This window comes from Scatophagus argus, chromosome 18, assembly GCF_020382885.2.
Source record: "Scatophagus argus isolate fScaArg1 chromosome 18, fScaArg1.pri, whole genome shotgun sequence".
Lineage (NCBI taxonomy): Eukaryota > Metazoa > Chordata > Actinopteri > Scatophagidae > Scatophagus > Scatophagus argus.
This window is the reverse complement of record NC_058510.1, coordinates 14,164,914-14,189,058: the sequence shown is the minus strand read 5'-3', so window position 1 is coordinate 14,189,058 and position 24,145 is coordinate 14,164,914. Positions and strand designations below refer to the sequence as shown.

At 39.1% G+C, this 24,145-nt stretch overlaps 1 protein-coding gene across 15 annotated transcripts in view; it reads right to left on the bottom strand.

Annotated features, from left to right (window-relative positions):
* The window catches only part of unm_hu7910 (un-named hu7910), a 32,877-nt gene extending 10,291 nt beyond the window's left edge, over positions 1 to 22,586 (bottom strand). Inside the window, exons 1-13 of one of the 15 annotated variants that reach the window (XM_046370705.1) lie at positions 19,123 to 19,415; positions 18,988 to 19,044; positions 16,553 to 16,738; positions 14,845 to 14,889; positions 12,522 to 12,590; positions 8,499 to 8,549; positions 8,355 to 8,390; positions 7,570 to 7,617; positions 7,289 to 7,333; positions 1,633 to 1,686; positions 743 to 838; positions 599 to 634; positions 237 to 296 (exon numbers count right to left, since the gene is read on the bottom strand). In XM_046370705.1, the coding sequence (XP_046226661.1) occupies positions 237 to 296; positions 599 to 634; positions 743 to 838; positions 1,633 to 1,686; positions 7,289 to 7,333; positions 7,570 to 7,617; positions 8,355 to 8,390; positions 8,499 to 8,549; positions 12,522 to 12,590; positions 14,845 to 14,889; positions 16,553 to 16,738; positions 18,988 to 19,044; positions 19,123 to 19,276 (937 nt within the window). In that variant the 5' untranslated portion in view covers positions 19,277 to 19,415. The other 14 variants (XM_046370704.1, XM_046370707.1, XM_046370708.1 and 11 more) reach the window with 14 other exon arrangements.
* Between the last annotated feature and the right edge of the window lie 1,559 nt (positions 22,587 to 24,145).

Here is a 24,145-nt window from a genome sequence, read left to right as displayed (position 1 = left end):
ACACACACACACATACATACACACACGATGTATGGGAGCAGAATGTTTGAGTTAACTGAACATCAGGCGATGCTTCAGACTGACCGGGAAACAAAGAGAAAGCAAATATGAAGCTCAGACTCCACCACAAGAACAAGATGAGACTGAAAGGTCACTCGACATGCAGGAAACATCACAGACACACATTCAAACACAAGGTGCGGCAGCCTCTAAGCTTCAGTGACTGCAGGACCAACCTTGGATTTCAGACTCCACGTCCTGAGATCTAGGGACTGGATCAGACACAGACAGGTCATCTGATCACAGTGAAGACAGACAGCAGTGAGGACATGACAGGCAAATTACTGAGCATCCAGATACATAAGCAAACAACAAGCAAATAATCTGAAGCACAACAAAACTCAACAAGGAAAAGTTGCATTCAAACATCACAGCCGCTCACATAGTCGCATCTGCTGATCAGTTAGAGAGAGCACAGAGTAGTTAAGTTCAAGTGGTTTCCTCTCCTGCGATTATTTGTGTTGTCTGTGGGTGCAGATACAAAGAAAGAACGTCATGGACCTGCAGAAATATCTTATTCGTCTTACAAACCGCATACCTTCATCATCAGGGTGCACAGGTGAGGGGCCGCTCTCTGAAACGGAGAAATAAGATCTAATTACTGGTGTCTTGAATTCAAAGGGTCTTTGAATGAGGGTCTTAGTTGTAAGAATACACAGTAAGATATATGCATGCCACACACCTGATGCAGTCTCCTCAGGTGCTGTTTTGGATGATACAGCTCCCCGTGGCTCCGCAGCTTGTTGATTGGTTGTTTCTGCCAAATGCTCAGTGGTTTCTTTTAAAGCATGGGAGATGAAGGATATTTAATTTAAAAACATTTCAACTTGAAGTTAAAATGTTCAACTCTTTTATAACTTAACCAATAATTGTAAATTACAGCAACACAGAGTGCCCTCTAGTTTAATAAACAGGCGTGTGATTAGGGTAAATATATCAATTCATCTCTCAGTTGTTTTTTGAATTATTGATTAACCTTCTTTTCTGTTAAATGTCTTGAAATGTCATAACTTAATCTTAAAAAATTATAAAGAAGTTTTCAACAAAAGCAACAAATCCTCAGTCTCTGAGAACGTAGAACCACTGAATGTGCGCTTGATAAATTATTTGAATGATGAACTGTGGGTGACAGTTACACAACTTAAATCCAACTTGTGCAACACACATCAAGTATAGGACACTTTCATCCAGCACAAACAATTGGACCACAGCTGTAAAAAGCTGTTCACTCTACACACTGAGCTACAGCGGAGCAGATGACAATAGTCGGCAGACTGGTTGTACTGTGCAGCTCCTGCTGTGAAAGTGAAGCAGGGTGGAGCAGTTTGTCTGAGACTCTCTGACACAGTTTTTAGACTTGTCTGACGCAGATCTGGGATCAGAGTTACACTCATCAGAGGACAAGTGAGGCAGACGCACCCTCAGGTCTGAACTCACTGGTGGGAATGAGGTGAAACACCTGCTGCATGGTTTTCTCAGGTATCAGGTATCCATCTGGGAGACAACAGACAGCAGACCCAGAGGACTACTGTCAACGTGTGTGTGTGTGTGTGTGTGTGTGTGTACCCTCACCTGTTTTGTCCTCAGGTGAATCTCCCACATCTGGTGCCTCCACCTCTTTTAGCCCTGTTCAGTGGTTAGAAGTCAGACACAGTGTCACACATCAGAGTCTCTAGGGCTGAGTGGTGATGGAAGACTTTAAATAAAACGGAAATACACTAAACGGCTCAGTGGATCTGTGTCAAATGTTAAACTTACTATCAAATATCTGATCAAAGAACAAATAATCAAGCCTGAAGGGAAACCCACAACAGACGGACGGTAGTCAGTCACAGATCAGACTTTATCAGCTGTAACAAACCACACTGACTTGTATTTTAAACTTTTGCTTAACCTGAGTATTCCAATTTTCTTCTACTTTACACTTACACTCCACTACGATTCAGAGGTAAATATTGTACTTTTTACTCGATAGCTTTAGTTACTTTGTAAATCCTGATTAATAATGCAACCAAATATGACCAGCAAGTACATTACAGTGTATTATTATGGCTAAAGATAAAACTTTATTGATCACTTGGCAACATTAATAAACTACCCACCAGTAAATAAATCAAGTAAAATAAAAGGCCCATTGTTACTTTAACATCTGAGTAATACACACATTAATGCATTTATAAATATTTGGAAATTAGTACTTTTACTTTTTGTACTTTAAGTATGTTCAGATACTAATACTAAAATTTTGAATCCAGGACTTTTTATGCATAAGAGAGTATTCCTACACCGGCACTAGTATACATAATACTTAAACTTAAGTATGAGATCTGAATAGTTTTTACACATTGCACCGATCTCCTGGTATGAATGCATTCAGTTCATTTCTAATGATGGATCAAGGTGGCTGTCTGGTTTCACTGTGGGCTTGTAGAGCTACGATGAGCAGGGCAATCAAACCAGTCAGTCAATCGTGGAAGGCAGTGACACTGTACTAGAGCTCGCAGCTGAACAAATGAGCCTTTTAACAGCACATCTGATGTGAATTCCCAGTAAGAATCTGACCTGCTTGCATACTGTCAGCTGCTGCCAAATTTCCACTGAACTTAATAGTAAAACCCAGTGCTCAGTTCTACATACCAGTACTGCGGTTTGATAGTCTGACAGATCTAGCCTCTGTTGTCATGCTGGCTTTTGCTGGCATCAAATAACACACTTACTGGAGCATTTAATTGAAATGTCTTTCAAGTTTTTTTAAAAACAATACACAAAATTTTTTTCTTGGAAGTAAAAAGTTGACACAGAGCTCTGTTTCCACACTCAGACTGTGCATCTTATCAAAAAAGGAAGGACTTAAAATTAGTATGAGAAAGAAAGTTACAACATGCAGAAAATATTCCTAACTGATGTTGGTTTACAGTGAAGTGTAACAGCGCCTTAAAGAAAACAGCAGGTTGTGTTATAATCAACCAAAATCTTTATATTATTACATATTTTATGTATTTGAAGGAAAGCAAACTTCCAACCCCCACACAGTCAGTGGTGAGGAGGTCGGGATAGCCCTGATAATATTATTTGGCAAGAAAACACAAGTTGACACGACCCCAGAGTGTGAGAGCGAACAGAGAAGGAAGTTTTGGTGGAGAGAGATAGCATTGACTAGAATAAGGATGTGATGTTCATTACTCATTCTTCGAGACATTTTAGCTGGAGAACACATTTTAAAATGGGTTTACCCTGGAGCACTGGCTGCATACGAGGCTATCTGGATATTTCAGTTACATCAAGAAGGAAAACAAACATGTCTCTTTTAAAGCCACAATTTATTTAAGATTTTCTAACATTTTGAAGGGAAAAAAATATTTTAGAGTTGGGGTAATTACGTGCAACAAGAAAAATGCAATCAAGCCCTGTGCTCAAGGCACATGGTGCATAAAGCAAAAGATAAACTGATGTGTATCTTTGTCCAGTGTCCAGATACAGTGTTCAGTGAGTGAAACATTTCAGTTTCCGCCCGACTGCATATATCAGCGCTGAACTCGGTTTTTCTCCTTAAAAGACACGCTGCTAGACTCACAGTTAACTAATGCTCATAACCCAGTTAACTAAGTTAAATACTACAAAGCGTTTTACAGCAGTGGAGTTACCGAGATTCCAGTGTAAGGAAGGAAAATCTGAGTTAAAGACAATCTTATGAAAATGAGAGAGAAAAATACATGAAAACACAATGCAACAAACTAAAAAGAGCAAAAACGTAGTATAACTATCTCTCTGCTTTCTTTGTCATTCATGATACATGAAGAGTCTTTGGGTTTTGGGCTGTTGGTTGGACAAAAGAAGAATGTGACATCTCTTTGACATTGCTTACATGTTTTTTTCACCAAAATAAAAGAACTACTTTAAATATATAAATAAAAGACTTGTAGTTATATGAACCAAACATGCAAAGTGAAACACTTCCAAATGATAGAAAAGAGACTGTCTGAAAGGCCCCTGAGCCACTTCCCTTTTTATCTGCACACATTTGACAATAACCAAAACTAAAAAAACAAAAAAACAAAAACCAAAACTATTATCACTGCACCAGCAGTCTACATCAGAACACCATGTTAAGAAACGACAGAATGTGTTTCTTTACTTTGTGAAACAAGGATTCACCTGCTCAGACAAGCAAAGAGATGACAGTTGAAGTATTTTAACATTATTTTTCACTGTCACGGTAGAAGATGGGCTCCTGCAGCTAATCAGAGTTCTAGCACCATATATGAGACACTTTGTAGCATTGTAGCACGTGTCATTTCTTCTTCCCACCCACAGATATCTTCTCCTCTGTTGCACTCTTCTCTCTCCTGACCGCTGATGCACTCGCCAATCTGTCACTTTTCTCCTCTGTGTTCGGAGGTGTCAGCTGTGAGGCATTTGATTTCCTGTCGAGATGCTCTTGTGTCTTCATTCCTTCTTTCACAGCCTTGGGTTCTCTCTCTGCTCTCTCCCTCGCTAGCCTCTCCGCCTCCATCTTATCGCGAACAGCTTTTTCTCTTGCGAGCCTCTGCCTCTCCAACAGCTCCTTCTCTCGAGCTGCTTTCTCCTTTTCAAACCGTTCACGCTCAAATTTTTCCCTCGCCGCTTTCTCTTTCTCCAGCTTTTCCTTTTCTGCTCTCAACTGTTCGATCCTCTCCTTTTCCAGAGCGATTCTCTCTCTCTCCAGCCTCTCCCTTTCCTCTCTTGCTGCCCTTTCCTTTTCCAATCTTTCATTCTCTGCTTTCTCTCTAGCTGCTTTTTCTTTCTCTATTTTTTCCTTCTCCTGAGCGATTCTTGTCCTTTCCCTGGCAATGCGTTCCCGCTCCAGCTTTTCCTTCTCTTCCTTCTCCTTTGCTGCTCTCTCCAACCTTTCCTTTTCTCTGGCAAGTCTTTCTTTTTCCACTCGTTCTTTTTCCCTGCCAATACGTTCTCTTTCCTTATCAATACGTTCTCCCTCTAGCCTCTCTTTTTCTGCTCTTTCTTTGGCCATTCGCTCCTTCTCTTGATCCATCCTCTCCTTCTCCCTTGTGTTTCGCTCCCTTTCCTTAGCAATGCGTTCCCTTTCCAGTTTCTCTCTCGCAAGTCTTTCTCTTTCTTTGGCGATGCGTTCCCTCTCCAGTCTTTCTTTCTCTGCCCTTTCTTTGGCAATTCGTTCTTTCTCTTGTCGCTCCTTCTCTCTGGCTATTAGCTCTCTTTCCTTAGCAATGCGTTCCCTCTCCAGTCTTTCTTTCTCTGCTCTTTCTTTGGCAATTCGTTCTTTCTCTTGTCGCTCCTTCTCTCTGGCTATTCTTTCTCTTTCCTTAGCAATGCGTTCCCTCTCCAGCCTTTCCTTTTCTGCTCTTTCTTTAGCAATCCTTTCTTTCTGGAGTCTCTCCTTCTCTAGCTGTTCCTTTTCTGCCTTTTCTCGATTCATCCTCTCTTTCTCTCTGGCTATTCTTTCTCTTTCTTTTGCAATGCGCTCCCTCTCTACCCTCTCCACCCTCTCCTTTTCAGCCCTCTCTCTTTTCAGTCTTTCTTTCTCCTGTTGTTCCCTCTCCGCCTTTTCCTTGGCCGCTCTTTCTCGTTCCCTGGCCAGGCGCTCTGTCTCCATCTTTTCCTTCTCCACCCTCTCCCGTTCTAGTCGCTCCCTCTCTTCTTTGGCGGCCTTTTCCCTGGCCAATCTCTGCATCTCCTGCCTCTCTTTTTCTGCCCTTTCTTGAGCCAACCTCTCTTTCTCAACTTTTTCCTTTGCTTCCCTCTCCATTCTCCCCTTCTCTCTTTCCATCCTCTCCTTCTCCATTTTCTCTTTTTCTATTCTTTCCTTCTCTGCCTTTTCCCTTTCAATCCTTTCCTTCTCTGCATTTTCCCTCTCCATCCTTTCCTTCTCTGCCTTCTCCCTCTCCATCCTTTCCTTCTCTGCCTTTTCCCTCTTGATCCTTTCAATTTCTGCCTTCTCTCTTTCCATCCTCTCCTTCTCTGCTTTCTCTTTTTCTATCCTCTCTTTCTCCACCCTCTCCCTCTCCATTTCTGCCTTCTCCCTCTCCATCCTTTCCTTCTCTGCCTTCTCCTTCTCCACCCTTTCCTTCTCCTCTTTCTCCTTCTCCACCCTCTCTGCCTCCCTCTTCCTCTCCTCCCTCAGTTGCTCCTGGGCAGCCTCCAGCATTTTCACCTTCAGCGCCCAGGATACCTCCCTCTCCTCCTCCTCTTCGGCGAGGAAGGCCCTGATCTCAGCCACAGCGATGCGAGCAATCCTCTTGGCTTCCATCTTTTCATGGATCATCCTCAGCTCTTCCCTCAGAGCAGAGCGCAGCCTGGCGCCTCGGACAGGACGGTCTGAGGTTTGATCATGGAATATCGTTCCATGAATTAAACACACCATTCATTGATCCGACTTGTTAACTTGACAACACACTGCATCCATGGAGGTGTTAGAAATGGGCATGACATCATCACGCAGTACATGATAGCACACAATCTGTTCTGTTAGAGCACACCAAAGACCAAACTCTTTTAAGTTGAGTAAATGTACAATCAAGACACAAATGTTACTAGAATCATTCAGAAAACTAAGTAAGAGAAGTTTGTAATAGTTCTGTGGTAATGATTGATCAAAGGTCCAAAAGTAATAAAAAATATATATATTGTATATTATATATTGATAATTAACATTTTCTATTAGTGATGTTTTCAAATTACTTATTTTCTTTGACCACCTGCCACCTCAAAGTACTCGAAAAAAGAAAGATAGCAAATTGAAGAAACAAATCATTTAGTATAAGTAGATCATAGGGATGGGTGATACGGATATGGACATATACTGGCTAATGTGTGCACTAACTAACATTTACTGCATTTAAAATTACAAATCAATGCACTTCCATGATGAAAAGAATCTTATAAAAATCCAATATTGCCATAGAAATGTCCCACTCATTGGTGGGGAACACTGACCACAATGGTTTAAATACATACAGAAATATCAAAGAATCTTGTTCCACAGAATATATCCCGATATTCTCCACCTCTACAGGTTCATAGTGTTAAATAAAAGTATTCATGGATAAAGGATTTAATCCAATGATGGTGAGACACAGCTAATCTATTTGGTCATAAAATGTATTATATAATTCTAATCACATCACTGGACTCACAGCTACTAGTCATGCCTTAAAATATCAAGTCAGGCCTAAAGAAAAGTAAAAAGAAATGTGCAGGCAGTAGGTTTTAGTACCTCTGGTTGTGCTGCTTCTAGCAGCAGTCTCCCCAGCTGCCTCGTCTACCAAAGAGGAGAACAAACAGCCTGTCAGCTCAGATTCACCTTGACACAATGTGTAGCACAGAGCTCAGTGGTAACAAAGAGCTTGAGCTAGACATCAAATGTAAATCACTTATTCGCCTCAGTCGCCTGTTTTCTTCAGTCAGATGGATATAACAAAGGATTAATCAGTGGTACAGGTTAACTCACAGGTAATAAGTCACAGGCAAACTCACACAAAGGGATCCGAACTCTACCTTTTGGGGTTTTTATCTCTTGATCAATGGCCTCTAACCTCTTGTCCCCTGGGATGACATACACATCAAATGCACATTTGATACTGAAGGTCAACATGCTGAAAACAAAGGTTAAATCATCACACCAGGCAATGTACACTGCTGCCACAACACACGATAGCAAAAAGCGATCAACCCTAAAAACTGAAGTCATGTCAAGACACAGTCAACAATTCTGACATTACGTTGCCAGCTAGAGGACTCCACAGAGTTCTGTCTACAAACCTTATCTTCTAGATTTAATCCTCAACCATGCTATGTGTAATATCATATCTCAATGGTGAGGTTTACTGCAATACAGAGAAGCTTTTTGTAAATGCAACTGAGAAATTACTTACAAATAAAATAACCAAATTACTGGGCATAACTTGCAAATCTAATGCACAAACACTGCAAATCCAATATTGTAACATTGCCAGCCATGGCTACACCACCCAGAGATATTACTAAAACATTGTTACAAAATGCATGAAAAAGTCTCTACAGTGCTTTAATTCCTCTAAACCAACCAGGAAGTGAAGTGAGCACTGAGCATGTGAACTTCTAGTGTAAGGTTCAGCCCACCTATTTAACATGCACTTTTAGAAACTGACTTAGCTGTGATGTTCACACTTATTGATTGTCTCTCAGTGCAACCCTGCAGTGTCACACATGCTTTTAGATTCAGTACAGGGGGAATCTTTCTGCTTCACTCCACCATTCGGTTACTCAGAGTCAAGCAGTGACAGAGGAAACTGGGACAGTACCTTTAACTTTACCTTTCTTCACCTCTTTCTTGTCCTCTACAAGGTTTGGAAATAGACAGCTTTGTCAGAAGAATTCTTAGCAGAGTATCAGTTGGGGGGACATCTGAGAGGTCAGGGCACAAAAACACACTATTTGCACAGTACCTTTTTTCAGCCTGTCTCTCCTTAGAGTAGGACCTTTTAACTTCTTTTCATCTGAACAAACACATAGCAGAGCAAGTTAATGAAAATAGCGTCAGGTCACTAGTATTTTACTGTGAAACGTAAACAGTCAGCTGCCTTGTGCATATTAAAGTCTTCTGAGTTTTCAATAATTCATTGAGCGCACCGATGCATAAATTGTTTATTTAGTTGCTGTGCCACACTTGCTGTTCAGGACCTTGTTTCATGTGACAAATATCACCAGCTAATCGCACTTGTGCATAGACCTTTCTCACAGCAGACATTTCGCCTTGTTATAGCAAGACAAGTGTGACTAGTAACATTAACAGTGACTCCAGTCTATTTAGGTGTAAGGCAACATGTGAGCCACTGTGCACAATAAAAGGGCTTTGAAACTGGTTCACTTAATGAAAGTCAATGTGAGTGCTTATTTAGTGATAATTTAGACATCAAGAAAATGTGGCTAGAGAGCAGAGAAGAAAGACAACAAAACATTTGTCACTGTTAATCTGGGTCTTTAAACTGGGTCTGATATCTACAATTGAAGTCCTCAAAGAAAAAGCAAGACACCCAATACTAAAGGAGGCGAGAGCTTGATTTCCGACATAAAACACCTTCTGGACAAAAAGCATATGGGATGAATGAATGGTGGTCAACTCTGGAGACTGACACACAAGTTTTAAACAAAGCTGCAGTTCCTTTTATATCACCACAACCAACTGTTGCCCTATTAGTTACATGATTGCTGTACACTGTACACATACTTCCAGAATATTAGTGTGTATTTCAGTATTAAATGTTGTCTAAAATGAATAAATAAGGCAAAGATACCAACATGATCAAACAGGGTAAAAGAAGTCAGATGAGCTTGTCGACTTGATTTCATATTTCTCTACAAATAGAAAGCAGAATATAATCTACTGATGCAATTGTTAGTGGTTTACAGGCAGAAAAAGGTAATTGTCGATATACTGTTAATATAAAATGAGTCATATTAATATTACATAACACAGAGTCAGAATCAAGCTTATTATCACCATCTTCAACTCAACAACAACATGTTAATATCATCAAATACAACTATGGACAGTTACCTTTCAAGTTCTATATCACAGCAAACACTGTTAAGTTTAGGAGAGCGTTCAACATGAGTTGATAGCCAACAAAACACACCAGAATAAGAGACCATGTGGAGCCTGACTGATGGTGAATATACAACATTTCGTCTCATTTAAGACCAACTATGGCAGACAATGTTATGTGTTTTATTTAGTTTGAGAAAAGGGCAGGTAATGCATGATTTGATTGTTCCCCTTTCATGTATGTATAATTTTGTTACAGATTACAGTTGTTAATTTTCTTTTGGAAGTGCTAATGAAAAAGCACGGAACACATAGCAAGACATCTGTGAAATTGTTAATATTTGTTAATATCTTGCTAATATTGTGGCCACTGGGTTGAAAATCTGATTTGAGATCCATTTTTAATAGTTTTGGCACTTTTCATCAAATCCAGATATCATTGTTTTGTGTATGTATACATGTAGTACTGAAAAAGTAACAACACTTTGATACTTTCAGTCTTATTCTGCAATCTACAATGTTAGATTAACAGTCTCCTCCATGACAAAAATGGTTTTCAAAACAGACCCTGCTTGCAACTTAATCATCAGGTGGAAACAACATTACTGTAAGAAAAAAAACTATTAAACAATAAATAAAAATGAGTTAAGAAAAGGTAATTAAATGTTCACTGCTCATTTTCACAGATATAAAAGGGAAACACATGGCTTCCTCAGAGGCAGGAGATCCAAAAACTGATGGATACTAAATGGTCGGCATTAGAGTAAAATATATACACAATTTGTCATTAATAATTATAATAATAAAGGTTATGAAATGTTAAAAAAATAACATTTCATGTAAATAAATACATTTGATAAATGATATATTTTATTATTATTTATGTAATATGCAATAAATAATAAGACATAGAATGACACTATTATTGGGTGTACTATTAAATTAACTAAAATGCAGTAAACTGACTCCATTTTTAAACCAAAACAAGCGTTTTAGGAACGTATATGCTCTTTTGAGTGTTTCTAATTTATTTAAAAGGACTCTATGACCAGTTTGGCCCTGCAGTAGAAATAAGACTGCCCTGCACTGGGTCTTCTGCACCACAATACTCCCATCCATCGCCAGCTGGACAGGGTTACATTCAGTCTGGTCCTCATTGGTAAGTAGTGGGAGCCTTGTTACTGGCTGTGGCTCTGCTTTGTGTCCTCCTATTGGTTCTGGAGGTCCAGTATGACCTCTTTGACTTCTCCGTCATCATAAGAGGCTGTGCCAGCCTCGTCCTGCACCTCAGCTGCTGCCTCTTTCCCCTCCTCCTCCACACCCCGCTCTACAGGTGAGGACACTACATCATAAAGGAAGGTGAAGAAGCCATAGATCCAATCAGAGCCCTCCTCAGCTAAAATATTAAGAACCTCTTCAAGTGACTCGGCATTCCCTCTACCACCGCCATCTTTGGACAAGCCTGACGAAAGAGAGAAGGAGAGAGAAAGGGAGGGAAGAAGAAAAACACATAGGGTGGGAGCAGAGGTAGGGATGAAAAATTGGAATGTAGACAAAAGGGTGAAGCACAGAAGGAGTAGAGTATGAAAGGCAGTATATTCAAGAACGAGGAGGAGGAGGAGTGAACAGAGGACAAAAAAATGTTAAGAATACTGAATGAGAAGGAGAGAGGAACATATGAGAGAGAAGAAAACAAGAAAGGATCTAAGGGAGGAAGGATGAAAGATGGTACAAAGGGAAGGAGAGCAACCATAATGAAAACAGGGCAAAAAATAAAAGGATGAAGATGTGGGAAAGAGAAAGATAGTAAGTTAAAGAAGTTGCATATGAAGCACAGACAATAAATAAGCCTTTAATTCCTGTCTCAGTCTCGTCAGGCAGTCTCTGACTTCCTATCCGCGTTACAACAAGTAATGTAGGCGGCCATCTTTGCTCTACTGCTCTGCACTTCTTCAGTGTCTTACACTTAAAAAAGAAACTACATCTGTAGTACAACTTCCTTATTGATTATACCAGCTGCTGTCTGCGGAATGTGATGATTTTTAAGGGATTAAATAGTCCTACCAGATATTTTTAAGCACCCCATTTACAGAATGTTCTAGTCAATGAATTCCTAATTGACTAAAGGTCTAATACCCTAAGGGTGATGTGAATCCACTGACGAACCAATCGGTGTGTATCACAGAAGCACTTACAAGATCAAAAACATGACTCTTTCAGGAACTAGTTTCCCTGCTATAGCATTACTGTCTGTTCATGTTGGTATATAGACACCAGTTACTGTACATACAGGATAGATGAACAGAAAAACAAGAAAAACAAAAAGCAGACCTTAACATGAAATCTTGCGGTGTGTTCAAGTATTTGGCTTTTACACCACCTACAAAAATCAGCCAACAACAACTGAAGTTGTCCACTCTCACGATGAACTTCAATATTCAGAATCGTGTTGCTGAGGCAACAGAACAGGCCATCAGAAAGCCACGACTGTGAGTTGACACACCACTGCAGCTGGTTTTAGACTCACTGATATACAGATGTGCCTGATCTCATCACTCTTTTAGTAGTTCAAACAACAGAGTAAGACTGGGTACTGTTTCAAACTGAAGCACTGGGACCCAGATTTTCCTCAAAAAAAAACAAAAAACACTTACAGACGAATCTGAGAAATTCTTGTCAAATATTATGTATATTTACAAGACATCTGAGGAGATAGCTGATGCTGTGCATCAATAGCCAGAGCATCAGTATTTGCCAAACTGCCCAAGAGATTTATTCAATTATCTTTGACCCTTTATACAATTAATAATTACTGGATAACGGAAACTCTGACTGGGACACCACTGTAAACCACATCAGCCAAATCCTACACGGTGAAAACAGGTACAATAACAGAGAACAAAAATAAATAAAGCAAACTTGCCGAGCAGAACTTTAGCATCTTCCACGTCGAAGTCTCCATCGCCGTCTGTGTCGTAGGCTTTCAGTTTCCCTGAAGGAGGAGAGGAGAGGAAGGCTGAGAAACACACATATACAGCATCCTGCCTGTCCTGCCTTTACACAAACAAGTTCAACCTCATGGAAACTTTTAAAGCAATAAATACCCAAGTAAAAACATCAGTAAATATGTGCCTGTAAACTTGATGAATATGATGTGAATAAGATTATGTTTTAACTATTAACACACCTTACTTTGGGACATTGTTCTGAAGATTCAATTAATTCCTCCAATAATTTGCAATTTTCTTTTTTATTTTGATAATTCATCATTTTAATTTAATACGTATTTTTACTATCAGTTCTGCACAGATGCAGATGAGACCTGAATCCAGCTGTACCAAAACCTTAAAAACCTGCACGTTTACTTTATGGTCGCCGTCAGCGGGAGAAAGAGAGACGACATATGAAAATAACCAAACTTAAATTTAGGCTGAATCTTTAATAAAAAAATGGCTTTGAGTCAGGAAGCAGAGCTCTGCTACTTGTAGAAGCTATTAATAACATAGAACACAGCATATTAACAGCAGCAATATGTCAAAGACCAGAAGTGTCCCTTTACAACAGTGGCAATAAAGAAAGAGGAAGGATGTGTTTTAGAAGAATAATGATGTCTTTAACATTCACTCACACAGCTCGCATGTAGTCCATCACCATGATTTATTTTTAACTCATCAAGCTATGAAATCAACACAAATTCTTCACCACAAGCTGAATGCACTTCATCTACGAGTTGAATCCATCAAGACTCTGTGGCTGTTTGTCTATCATCATATGGGCAGATGGTAACTGTCACATTAGTATCCTGACTGGTTAGGGTCATGGTGCATTTACATGCACAGAGTATGGTACAATTAAAGTATATAGTTTGATAAATACACTATATACTCAAAAGTATCTAGACATACCTCTTTATGGGGCTGTTTTTCAGGCGTTGGGCTCGGCCCCTTACATACAGTGAAGGGAAATCTTAATGTTTCAGCATATCAAGACATTTTGGTCAATGCTATGCTTCCAACCTTGTGGCAACAGTTTGTTGAAGGCCCTTTTCTATTCCAGCATGACTGTGTCCCAGTGCACAAAGCAAAGCTCTATAAAGAAAAGTTGGATGAGTTTGGTGTGGAAGAACTTGACTGGCCCATACAGAGCCCTGACCTCAACCCCATCAAGCACCTTTGGGATGAACTGGAACAGAGATTCTGAACCAGGCCTTTTCGTCCAACATCAGTGTGTGACCTCACAAATACTCTACTGCCTGAATGGGCAAAAACTCCCAGAAAAACACTCCAAAATCTTGTGGAAACCCTCTCCAGAAGTGTGGAAGCTGTTATAGCTGCAAAGCTGTCTGTGTATTTAGCATGCAATGTCATTAAAGTCCCTGTTGGTGTAATGGTCCAGTGTCCCAATACTTTTGTGTATATAGTGTACATTTGGAAGGTCTACAGTTAGCACATAAACTATGAGATTTGTTTTTATAAATTTGCAACTGTTTGATGTCTTGATTGTCTGAATGTGTAGTAGTCTGCAGGAAATACATGAGGTTTGTAACGGCATTATAAAAAAAGAAGATGTTTGGCTGAGTTTTCACTGTTGAGGGTAGAGAAGGGAATTCACACAAACTGGTGCAAACTGAAGCTTGAAGCTGTCCTCATACGAGCCCTTGTGAAGTTCCTGTTGTGTGGTTATTCGAGCCGGTTCTTTACCTCTCGGTCTGCTGAGTGCTTAATTTCTGTTGCCTATTTTGGCTTTGCTCAGAAAGCACAATGAAATAAACCACAAACAAATAACTTTCAGTTTCCTGTCTGCCTTTTCTGAGAACAGGTCTGCAGTCAGACACACATGGGTCATTTAAAAACCATGACTGTAGTACAAACCCCACTTTGCATGTGATTCAATCCCTGAGGTTTGTTGCCAGGACTCAATGCAACCATGTGAACACAAGTGTGAAATGCCACCAATCATATCAGCCAATTGTATTTTACTGTAGATATAGATTGTTATCAGACTGCTTTCTGCTTTTCTTTGTTAGTCCTTCTTCGCTAACCTACATCTGTATATTGTTTCCCCTCAATGGCAGGTGCTTTTTTTCTTATTCAAACCAGTTTCTATACCATCGTACCTTTGACCATAACTCCATTTATCCATATCAAACCCTATTTGAACCCATCTCATTATATTCCTTGGAGTAGTCTGGTGGCTCTGATGGAAGCACACAGTGCAATATAGAACCATAAATCTTGAGACCATACCTTGTAAAACTTCAGAAAAGTTCATGCGAAACTCCTTAGCTCTGGCTGCATGCAGAGATAACACACAGAGAGAAAAGAAGAAGAGAAAAAGGGAAGAAGATATAGAAGCCATAAGAAATTATAGTAATACAGGGTGAATCTTTGTCTCTGCTCCAGTCAAAGAGGATGGACCATGGACAATGGACCTCATGCATGAAACACTGCACCACACATCTTTCAGGTTAACTTTTGTAAGCTTCTGGTCTGTACAAACAAATTTGATCAAACACATTTTCATTTCTTGAGTATTCAAAGCTGATAGTAAAAGTTACGAATGGGATGAACCACCTGTAAACTGACACACAGATTCTGATTTTCGTTTGTGGGCCATAAAACAGCAATGTTTTAAGTTAGTCATAATATTCCATTTAAACTGTTGCTACAAAGTTATGAATACCATGGTTCCCAGCAAACATATCATTTCAGTTACATGCGTCTGTTTTCTGCAGGATTTTCACCCTTCCATATGATTATTTGGGCATTTCCTCATCCTAATGAGAAACTTGGATCCAATTTAAGAATAATCCTTATTCACAAAGATTAACACACTGAACAATTCAGCTGTCTGTGTGCATGCTTCAAGAATCAGACTTTGAATTTTCTGATCTTTTTTCCCTTCATACAGATTTTACATTTAATAATAATAATAATAATAATAATAATAATAATAATAATATAAAAGTGTGTCTTAATGACACGACACAATAGGTTTAGTGTGTGTGTCTGGGAGGAAGTGGTTGTGAAAGCCCTGGGTGACTGTCATAACCGCATTAAGATACAGCCAGGTTCCTATATGAAAACCAACATTTTGAAACTTAGCGCTCTGAGTGTGTTTGTCATGTAACTAGGTCACTAGACCATTTTTTTTTTTTTTTTTGCCTCTGACTGAAACCTGAAGTTCACTCATACATGTTTGTCAGACTTCATGACCAGTGTTATCATCTTATTTCAGACATTAACATCTATATTTTCCAAACAATAACCTTATATAATTTTGAAGCCCTTTGCTCACAGGTGAGATTGTGAGAGTGCAACGGAGGCCCAATGTATTCACAAAAAAAGACTTTGATATAACTATGACTTTGTGTCTCATAGAAACCACATTACAAGATCTTTTTCTGTAATTATAAAGCTCTTTAGTGTTGTGTAGTTATCTTCACAAGATTAATAAATTAATAAATTCTTCTCCTGAACGATGTTTGTGTAAAGGTCATCTATGGTCTAACATGACACTTGCCGCAGATAAAACACTGCATCTCTATTTTAGCGACATTATACACGCATAAAGACTGTCTCCTGAATGCTTTTACACACTAAATGTTATCTAAAGCTTGTGGGACTAGCTTTTTACCAACACTTGTGCATGTACTTGCATGAAGGATTTAAATTAATCCAATAGCAGGAAAAATGCCTGGCTGAATGTCATCCTTGAGAACTTCTCACAACTAAACATGTCAGTTCCTGCAGTGTTAATGTAGTTTAAAATCCCACAGTACCTGTGCTGAAAAATCTGCAAAAGCTGAACCATTAACCATCTTGCTCTGTACTCACTGGTGACACTGCTGCAGACACTTGTAGTTAAACTGACAGCCACTGCTGATTTCTAAATGTAGTGCATCTTTCCTGTACCATGACACCACATTCCAGTGATCAAACTGATCTTACTTACCGATGACGCTGTCATAGTCCACAATGTCAAAGTAGACCACAGCCACGGAGCTCCAGACTCCCAGGAGAGCCAAGACTATAAACCAGGTAAACATGGAGTACTTAGAACCTCCTCCTGCATCTCCTCCTCCTCCTCCTCTCTCTGTCCGCTTTCCATTCTTGCTTTCCATCGGCTGCGTCTTCCCCTCTGAGGACATGAAAATGTAAATGTTAAAATTGTGCATTATGTCTCTTCTGCTGTTGCACTTAAATGATCTGTTTAAAATTATGTGTTTGCATTCAGTTTAATAGATGGTCGTCTTCTTTTTATCTGCAAAAATTACCTGATAATGTAGCATGATGTATGCATCCTGTTGCTACAGCTACCTAAAGGTTACACTACCTTGCTGCCTGATTGTAAAAATGGTTAAATGCTGTCCGGAGCTATATTTGAGATGTCCTGTTTTTGTTGCTGTGGTGTGAAGGGCTGTAACCTTAGGACTGTAAGTCAAGCAACACATGCTTAAAGACAATGAGAAGTGTGTGTAACAGTGTGCTACTTAACAGTGTGCTACTGTGTATGTGATGCAAACACTGGTCAAAAGCACACATGCAAGTAAATAAACACAATATAAAACACAAGACTTTAATGTCAAAGAATGTAATTGTTATTTTATTATTTTGTTATTTTTACAGAATATGAAAGTGTAGAGTTAATGTAGGAAACAATAAAAATGTGTAAAAATGGAGCGACTGAAGGAAATGTCGGAATTCATCCATCCATCCATTCATTTTCTTATGCTCATCTGGGGTCAGGTTGTGGTAGCAGCAGGATAATAAGGGTATTCCAGCAGTCCCTCTCTACAACAACATTTTCTAGCTCCTGGCTTGTCCCAAGGTCAGGTCAGATATGCAATCTCTCCAGTAAATCCTGGATCTATCCCAGGGTCTCCTCCCAACTGAACATGCTCAGAAAACCTCTAGGGCAAGGTGCCCAGGAGGTATGTTAATCAGAAGCCCAAACCATCTCATCTGGCTTCCTCTTGATGTCCAAGCTCCTCGTCCTGTCAAGTTAAAATTGACCAACAACTTCTGCTTTTTTGACATACATCTAAAGGATTCCCCTTAGGATATAAAGTACGTATTCATGGGCCAAAAGTGGAAAACGTATTGACAAAATCAGATAAAGAAGCCGGAAAGGGCAGGCCAACCCAGGAATAGAGTGAGAGACATAAAGTCAACATGACCCTGAGAAACAGACAGACAGAGAGAGAGAGAGAGAGAGAGAGAGAGAGAGAGAGAGCTGACAACAACTGCTTGTCCTCCAACACTGATAGCTGTAATAGCTGTAACTAATGACAACAGCTGTCTGCTTTAGTATCACACTCAGATCTAATTAATGACCTCAATGCTCACAGTAGAAACCAAAAATATCTTGGCATTTTATTACTCTAAATTCGGTTCAATGTGTGTGTTTCTAAAAGCAATGAAGCCTGAGAACAGTTTCTTTACTGTTCAGGGGCAGCAATGATTCAACAAGTGACATCCTCAATTGTTTAAATGGTGGTTATTCAACATGTGTGCTGTCTGGCAGGCTTTATTTAAAGTAGTATTACAGCAGGAGATGGAATATCAACCAATAAAGTTGCAAAGAGTGGGGAGCTGTTTTCACCAAAATTTTACCAAAATGCGGCTCCATCCACTTCAAAAATTTATAGCTCAACTTTATGTAATGCAAAGCCAAACCATACCAGATAAATACAGATACGCTGAGCCGCATTCTGCCTCTACATATACACACAAACAACCAAATCCTCCATTTAAACTGTCTATCTGTGAATATGTGCAATATTCAGGGATCTTACATATTTTCTATTTCAAAATGACATACTTTTCCAGACTACTCCCTATTCACCAGGTCCATGGGAACGATGATGACAGCATCCATACGGGTAAGGTCTCCATACATGACAAAAGTAGTCAGTTTCTAATAATGACGTCACTACATAACTCCTAAATTTTCAGACAAGCTTAGTATTTAGTTATTTTTGATTCTATGTATATATGCAATTCAAAGATACTGCCACATTTTCTTTCTTTGGTACAATAATAAGACTCTTTGGGTTAAGCTGGTTTCCAGACTGTGATACAGAGGAACTATGACAGTGTGCGTTCAGTTGCAGATCACATTTTTTGCCTTTTTTTTTTAACAACATCAAGTTCACTCTGACCCATGCTCTCTCTCTCTCTTACAGTGGCAGACATTTTGTCTGCACTACCTGCAGCAAACTTCACAAAAAACACGGTGCATGTAAAATCAGACAATTCCATACTGAGTAGCATATGGTTTACAGATATCCACCAAAGTACCACTGAGCTCCATTCATCATAAACACACCGACTAACCATGCCAACCACACCAATCCATGCCAAAACAAGTTCATAAACCATTCCTACCTGTCTCCTCTATGACAGGCTGGACTTCCTCCTTCACCTCCTCTTCATTAACACCTCCTAACCAAACCAGGCCAGGCCACATAAGAATAAAGCCTAAGTTAAACCAAACTTAGTCGATTCATGCACCAATCCTACCTGTCTCCTGGACCTCCTCCTGTATCAGTGGTTCTACCTCCTCTTCATACACCTCCTTTTCAGCGTACTCCTCCTCTTCAGCGTGGACCTCCTCTACAGGAACTGAAGAGGTTGAGGAGGAGTACGAGTTGCCATAGTGGCGGTAGCGCTGCATGGCCTGTCTCAAGTCTAAGATGAACCCGAAAACAGAACCAAGCCAAACAGGAACCAGTGCAGACAAACCCTCCTGACCAGATATACACAGTGGGTTGCACACTAAACAGCCATCAACTTTTCAAAAATATGAAAAGAAAAGAATGAAAAGAACTTCAAGAAAACTATACAAAAAAGTAGAAGTATTAAATCAACGAGATGATGAAAAGAGATAAAAAAAAAACAATCAGAAAGAACAAAGACTCTAAATTATTAATCAAAAATAAATGACTACGCTGGGCAGGAGACAGAAAGAGCTCCTGCTCTTCCTCCTAGCAGTACTACAATCTACTGGCCATTTAGAACCTGATCCACACTATTCTTAGAGCTGACAAACCCAGGGACAGTGTGTGTGTGTGTGTGTGAGATGCCAGAGAGGACAGAACAGTCCACAAAATAACCTTGACACTTGTTTGTTCACACACACAGACTGCTGTATGCTGTATGCTGTGTGTGAATGTGTGAGTGTGTGTGTGTGTGTGTGTGTGTGTGTCTCAGTTCTGGGATATGTCACCGTAATTAAAGAGACAGTACAGGAAGGTTTTACTGTAGCACAGCAGACCATGACCATCCATGATACCTATCAACTTCACGTTAAACACAAGTAAATCATTACCAAGGCAAGATTTGTTGAATGTGATTTAACACTGCTGCCTGAGACTGGACAGCAATCATTAACAGCAGACAGACATTCTGGGACTGAAAACTGCATTTGCCTATGGCTAGTAGTGGGCAACACCATTGATTTCAAAGAGAAGTCTGATTGTATGTAAGCTTATGAGAAAATGATCCTACTTGATCACTTGATTTATTACTTCAGTGAATGTTTTCATAATGAATTTGTGTTCTCATTGCTAATTTCAAATCTTCTTCAATACGGCCTGATTTTGTAAATTTTTGTAAATTATGGTCCCATTCAGAGTAAAAGCGGCGTATATTTTAGGTTGTGGCAATCTTGTGGCTTACAAATTGCCTCCACACCCTGTCCTCAGGTTCTCTGTCACATACAGTCAGAATAGAGGCCCAGCAATGTGTATCCTCCCCAACTCCACTCTCTCATCCAAAAATTGTCATTTCTGTCTCTAAAAAACCAAGAAGGTGATGACCATAATGCCACATACAAGGCTTCAAAACAGACGTCCACAAACCAGTGGGTAACATCACTGTGGCAACCATTATTTATTATACAGTCTATTGTACCAATATCAAATATCAAACATATGACACCGTACTTAACAGGTTAAGCAATCAATCTAGCAACTGCGGGGATTAAGTAAAAGGATTAAGTAAAACGAATATCTTTGGGTATCTTTGGCTATCTTTGGTTGTGCGAAGATGTTATTTTCTATTGATGGGCTTTTTTCCTCTCTTCTTTTTACATTTTGTAGACCAAATAATTAATCAAGAAAATAATGGGTTGATTTATCTGTAAACAGTATAAGTAACAGTTAGCTGCCCCTTACTTTACAAGAAAAAAAATTAGTACAGTGAAGAGGTTTAAAGGGATACTATGTGTGGTCAGAAATAAAATGAAGCTCAACGATTTGTGGTCTCTCCTGCTCTAATCTGTGTTGCTTGCTGAATGAGAACAACCTGGCTGTGTGCTTGGAAAACACATCTGCTGTTGTGATTTGGATTTTCATACTTATCGAAGGTAGATTATAGCAGAGGTGCTATGCATTTCTATCTCATAGTGTGAGTTTCCCCTTTACAGACACACACACACACAATGCTGAGTTTGGCAATAATCAATGTGAAGATCAAGTACTAATATTAAATTATTATTTCTGGATGACCAGCACATCCTATGTGTACTCAGCCTAATATAGCTGATAATGATCGGCACTGAAAAGTCTGAGAACGGGAAAGAGGTCTTTATTTGCTGATTCTGAGGGACACATCACACTTGTAAGGGATGGGACTTGTTATTAAATAGAAAATTGAAAGTTGTGTAAACTACTGATCTTTCTTTAATAGTTATTGAGCAAACAGACCGTAAGAACAGCAATATCAAAAAGTATTTCTCCTTTTTTCAACCTGAAACTTAAACAAGCTTTCCCACATGTAATTTCATTATATTAGGATACAGAGCAAATAACTCAACACGTGTGAGTATCACAGAAATGATTGTAGTGACAACAAAGATGCAAATGTTCACAGAACTCAAGTCTACTTGTGCTAATTACCGATTGTGATGAAACTATGTTATTGACTACTTAAGAAAAATAAATGTTTGTGTCAGGCTTATGAATTTATTTATTTTTTAATCTATGTGTTTGTCTCCATTCCTGGGCCACCTCGCTAATGACACAGAAACATCACTATTAAGTTAGCTTGTTACCTGATGTTAGCAGGCTATCACAGCTAGGCTAGCTGCTAGTCATTTAACGTTACAGGGCCACTGCAATGCTGCTGCTGGACAAGCAAGCTAGCAGTCACACAGAGCATCCTTTGATTTAAACTTAACAGTGTGGTTTAATATGTTACATTACGTCTTCTACATTCTCCATTTGCTGACAGATAGCAAAACAAGGCTAAACTGCCCTCGTTTTTTTGCGAAAACGTAAAATCAGACTCAATTCAGAATTCTTCATGTTAATATGTTCTTATTACGAGGCAAACACTGACAAGCAAACACTGACTACGACAGGAGCATAAACGTATAAAAAACACTTCTCTGTTTGGCATAGGTAAAATACCGATACAGAAACTCTCTTTACTTGAATAAAGTCTTAAGTTTCATTGTCAGTCAGCTCTGCCTCCTGACACCAAGCAGGCAAAGAAGGCGGTGGAAAACACGGGCGATCCAACAATAAAAGATGTAACTTGTTTGTGCTGCACATTGTATTGTAATGTTAGCCGCATAGAAGAATGTAGCTAAACGACTCTTACAACATCTTCCGTTTTGTTCTGAACAACATGCAATTTTGCTTGTAGTGAAAACTACTTTAAATTGCAGAATATGAAATGGAAATATGTTCAGACGACAGAAGGTGCGTCCAGGGCTCAGATTATCTAACGTTAGCAAGGAAAGGGTACTGACCTTTTTTGGAATGGGTTTTGGCATTCTTTCTCTGAGCCATTTCTTCTTAAATTATCCAGTGCAGGTTTTTCAGTTATGCAGCTGCGAACTAACAAGCTAAGCTAGCTGTAATTATAAAAAACATGGATGATGTACACGCTCCTACTTGCTGATGTTATCTGCTCTACGACTTGACCAAAAATCACGTCCACACTAGGATACACGTACAGCCAGTCCATAGTAACCGTGATTGACTTTGTATTTTACCAATCAGAGTCACTGAACCAGTTAAAGGGCGGGACCAAAGGCGGCCTCTCTTGATTTTAGACCAATCAGCTTGCGGTGCAGCTTCCCAGTCTCGTTCTTCTCTTTGGAAAGGAGCAAAAACGTGGCAGAAGACCAGGAGTTTTAAATACTTGGGGCGGAGAATAGATTTAATATGAGGAGAATAATGAATACATTTTTAAAATATACTTAAGTCTGTCGTACCATCAGGCAGTGGAATCCGACTCACAGACGGGACACATTTTGGTGGATGGGTCTCAAAGAAGTGTTGCATGCATTTTAATGCAAAGGCCATGGAGTCCATATGTAATGAAATTTGCAGCACTTACAAAATTTCCTTTCCATTACATTGAAAGACAATAAGACAAAGCAGGAACAAGATATTCAACAAGTAAATTAATGTGAGACCAGTGCGCAGTACGCAAATAGAGACATATGTTACAGTGAAGTCTAAAAATTAAGTGGAACATAAGCGTGTGACAGGTCCGACTAAACATTTTGATCTACGGTTATGCTTCTTCCTGGACTATTTAATGCCGTCAAGAAAAAAACTTTCATGATTTCCTTATTGAAAATGAAATAAAGGCTGTCTAAAGAAATCTAAAGGCTGTTTTAGTGTATGAAGTATATGAACAATGTTCTGTTCTCGTGAGAGATCTAAAGCCACAATTTTAAGTGGGACGTTTTATTGGCTGCATGAGTTTACATAGCAGTGATTGCTTTCAGCCTACAGAGGGCGCTGTAGTATAAAATTAAAATGGGGGAGCTTGAAATTCAATTCATTATGATAAAAAAAGTGTGTCTTCAGAAGTGATTTAACAAGGCACACTGAGCAGCTCAGGATTCACACACTATACATATTATAGTGATTCAACTTTTCAATTAGAATTCAATTGCTCAATTAGAAGTTTTGCATAACATGAAAAAAACAATTACAAAACCTGATCTATACAAACATTTGTACATTGTCGGACCAAATAAACAAAGGAAACGAAAGAGAAATTACATTTTTCCTACATGATGAAAAGTTGTAGATTAAACCAGGGGCAATTTTTTATGTTAAAGTATCTGAAACATTTTAATTTGACCTCAACAACAAAAAAAAATAATAATAAATAAACTGTAGACACAAAAACAGATGAAAACTTTGAAATTGTGTTGTAAGAATACACCAAGATGGAAACAAACTGTGTTTCCACAATTCAAGCCATTTAGTTAAACTATAAAGTAAGTTAACTCTGCATCATGATATTCTGAGCAGATGTGGAAACTAAACCAAGAATCACACAGGAATTTTACTTTACACTGCTTTCGCTCTCCAAACTTCCTATTAACCTGACATACCAGCAGCATCTTCTCAGTCACAGAAATTTAAAGTCAGTGTTTTCTCAACTCAGAGGGAAAATCTTTCTGCACTCAGCATCATGGGACTGGAATACACATCAGCAAGCAAATTCTCCAAATCTTTATTGACAAAATAATCAAATTAAAACATTTATGAAATAGCACAACAACAACTGATTC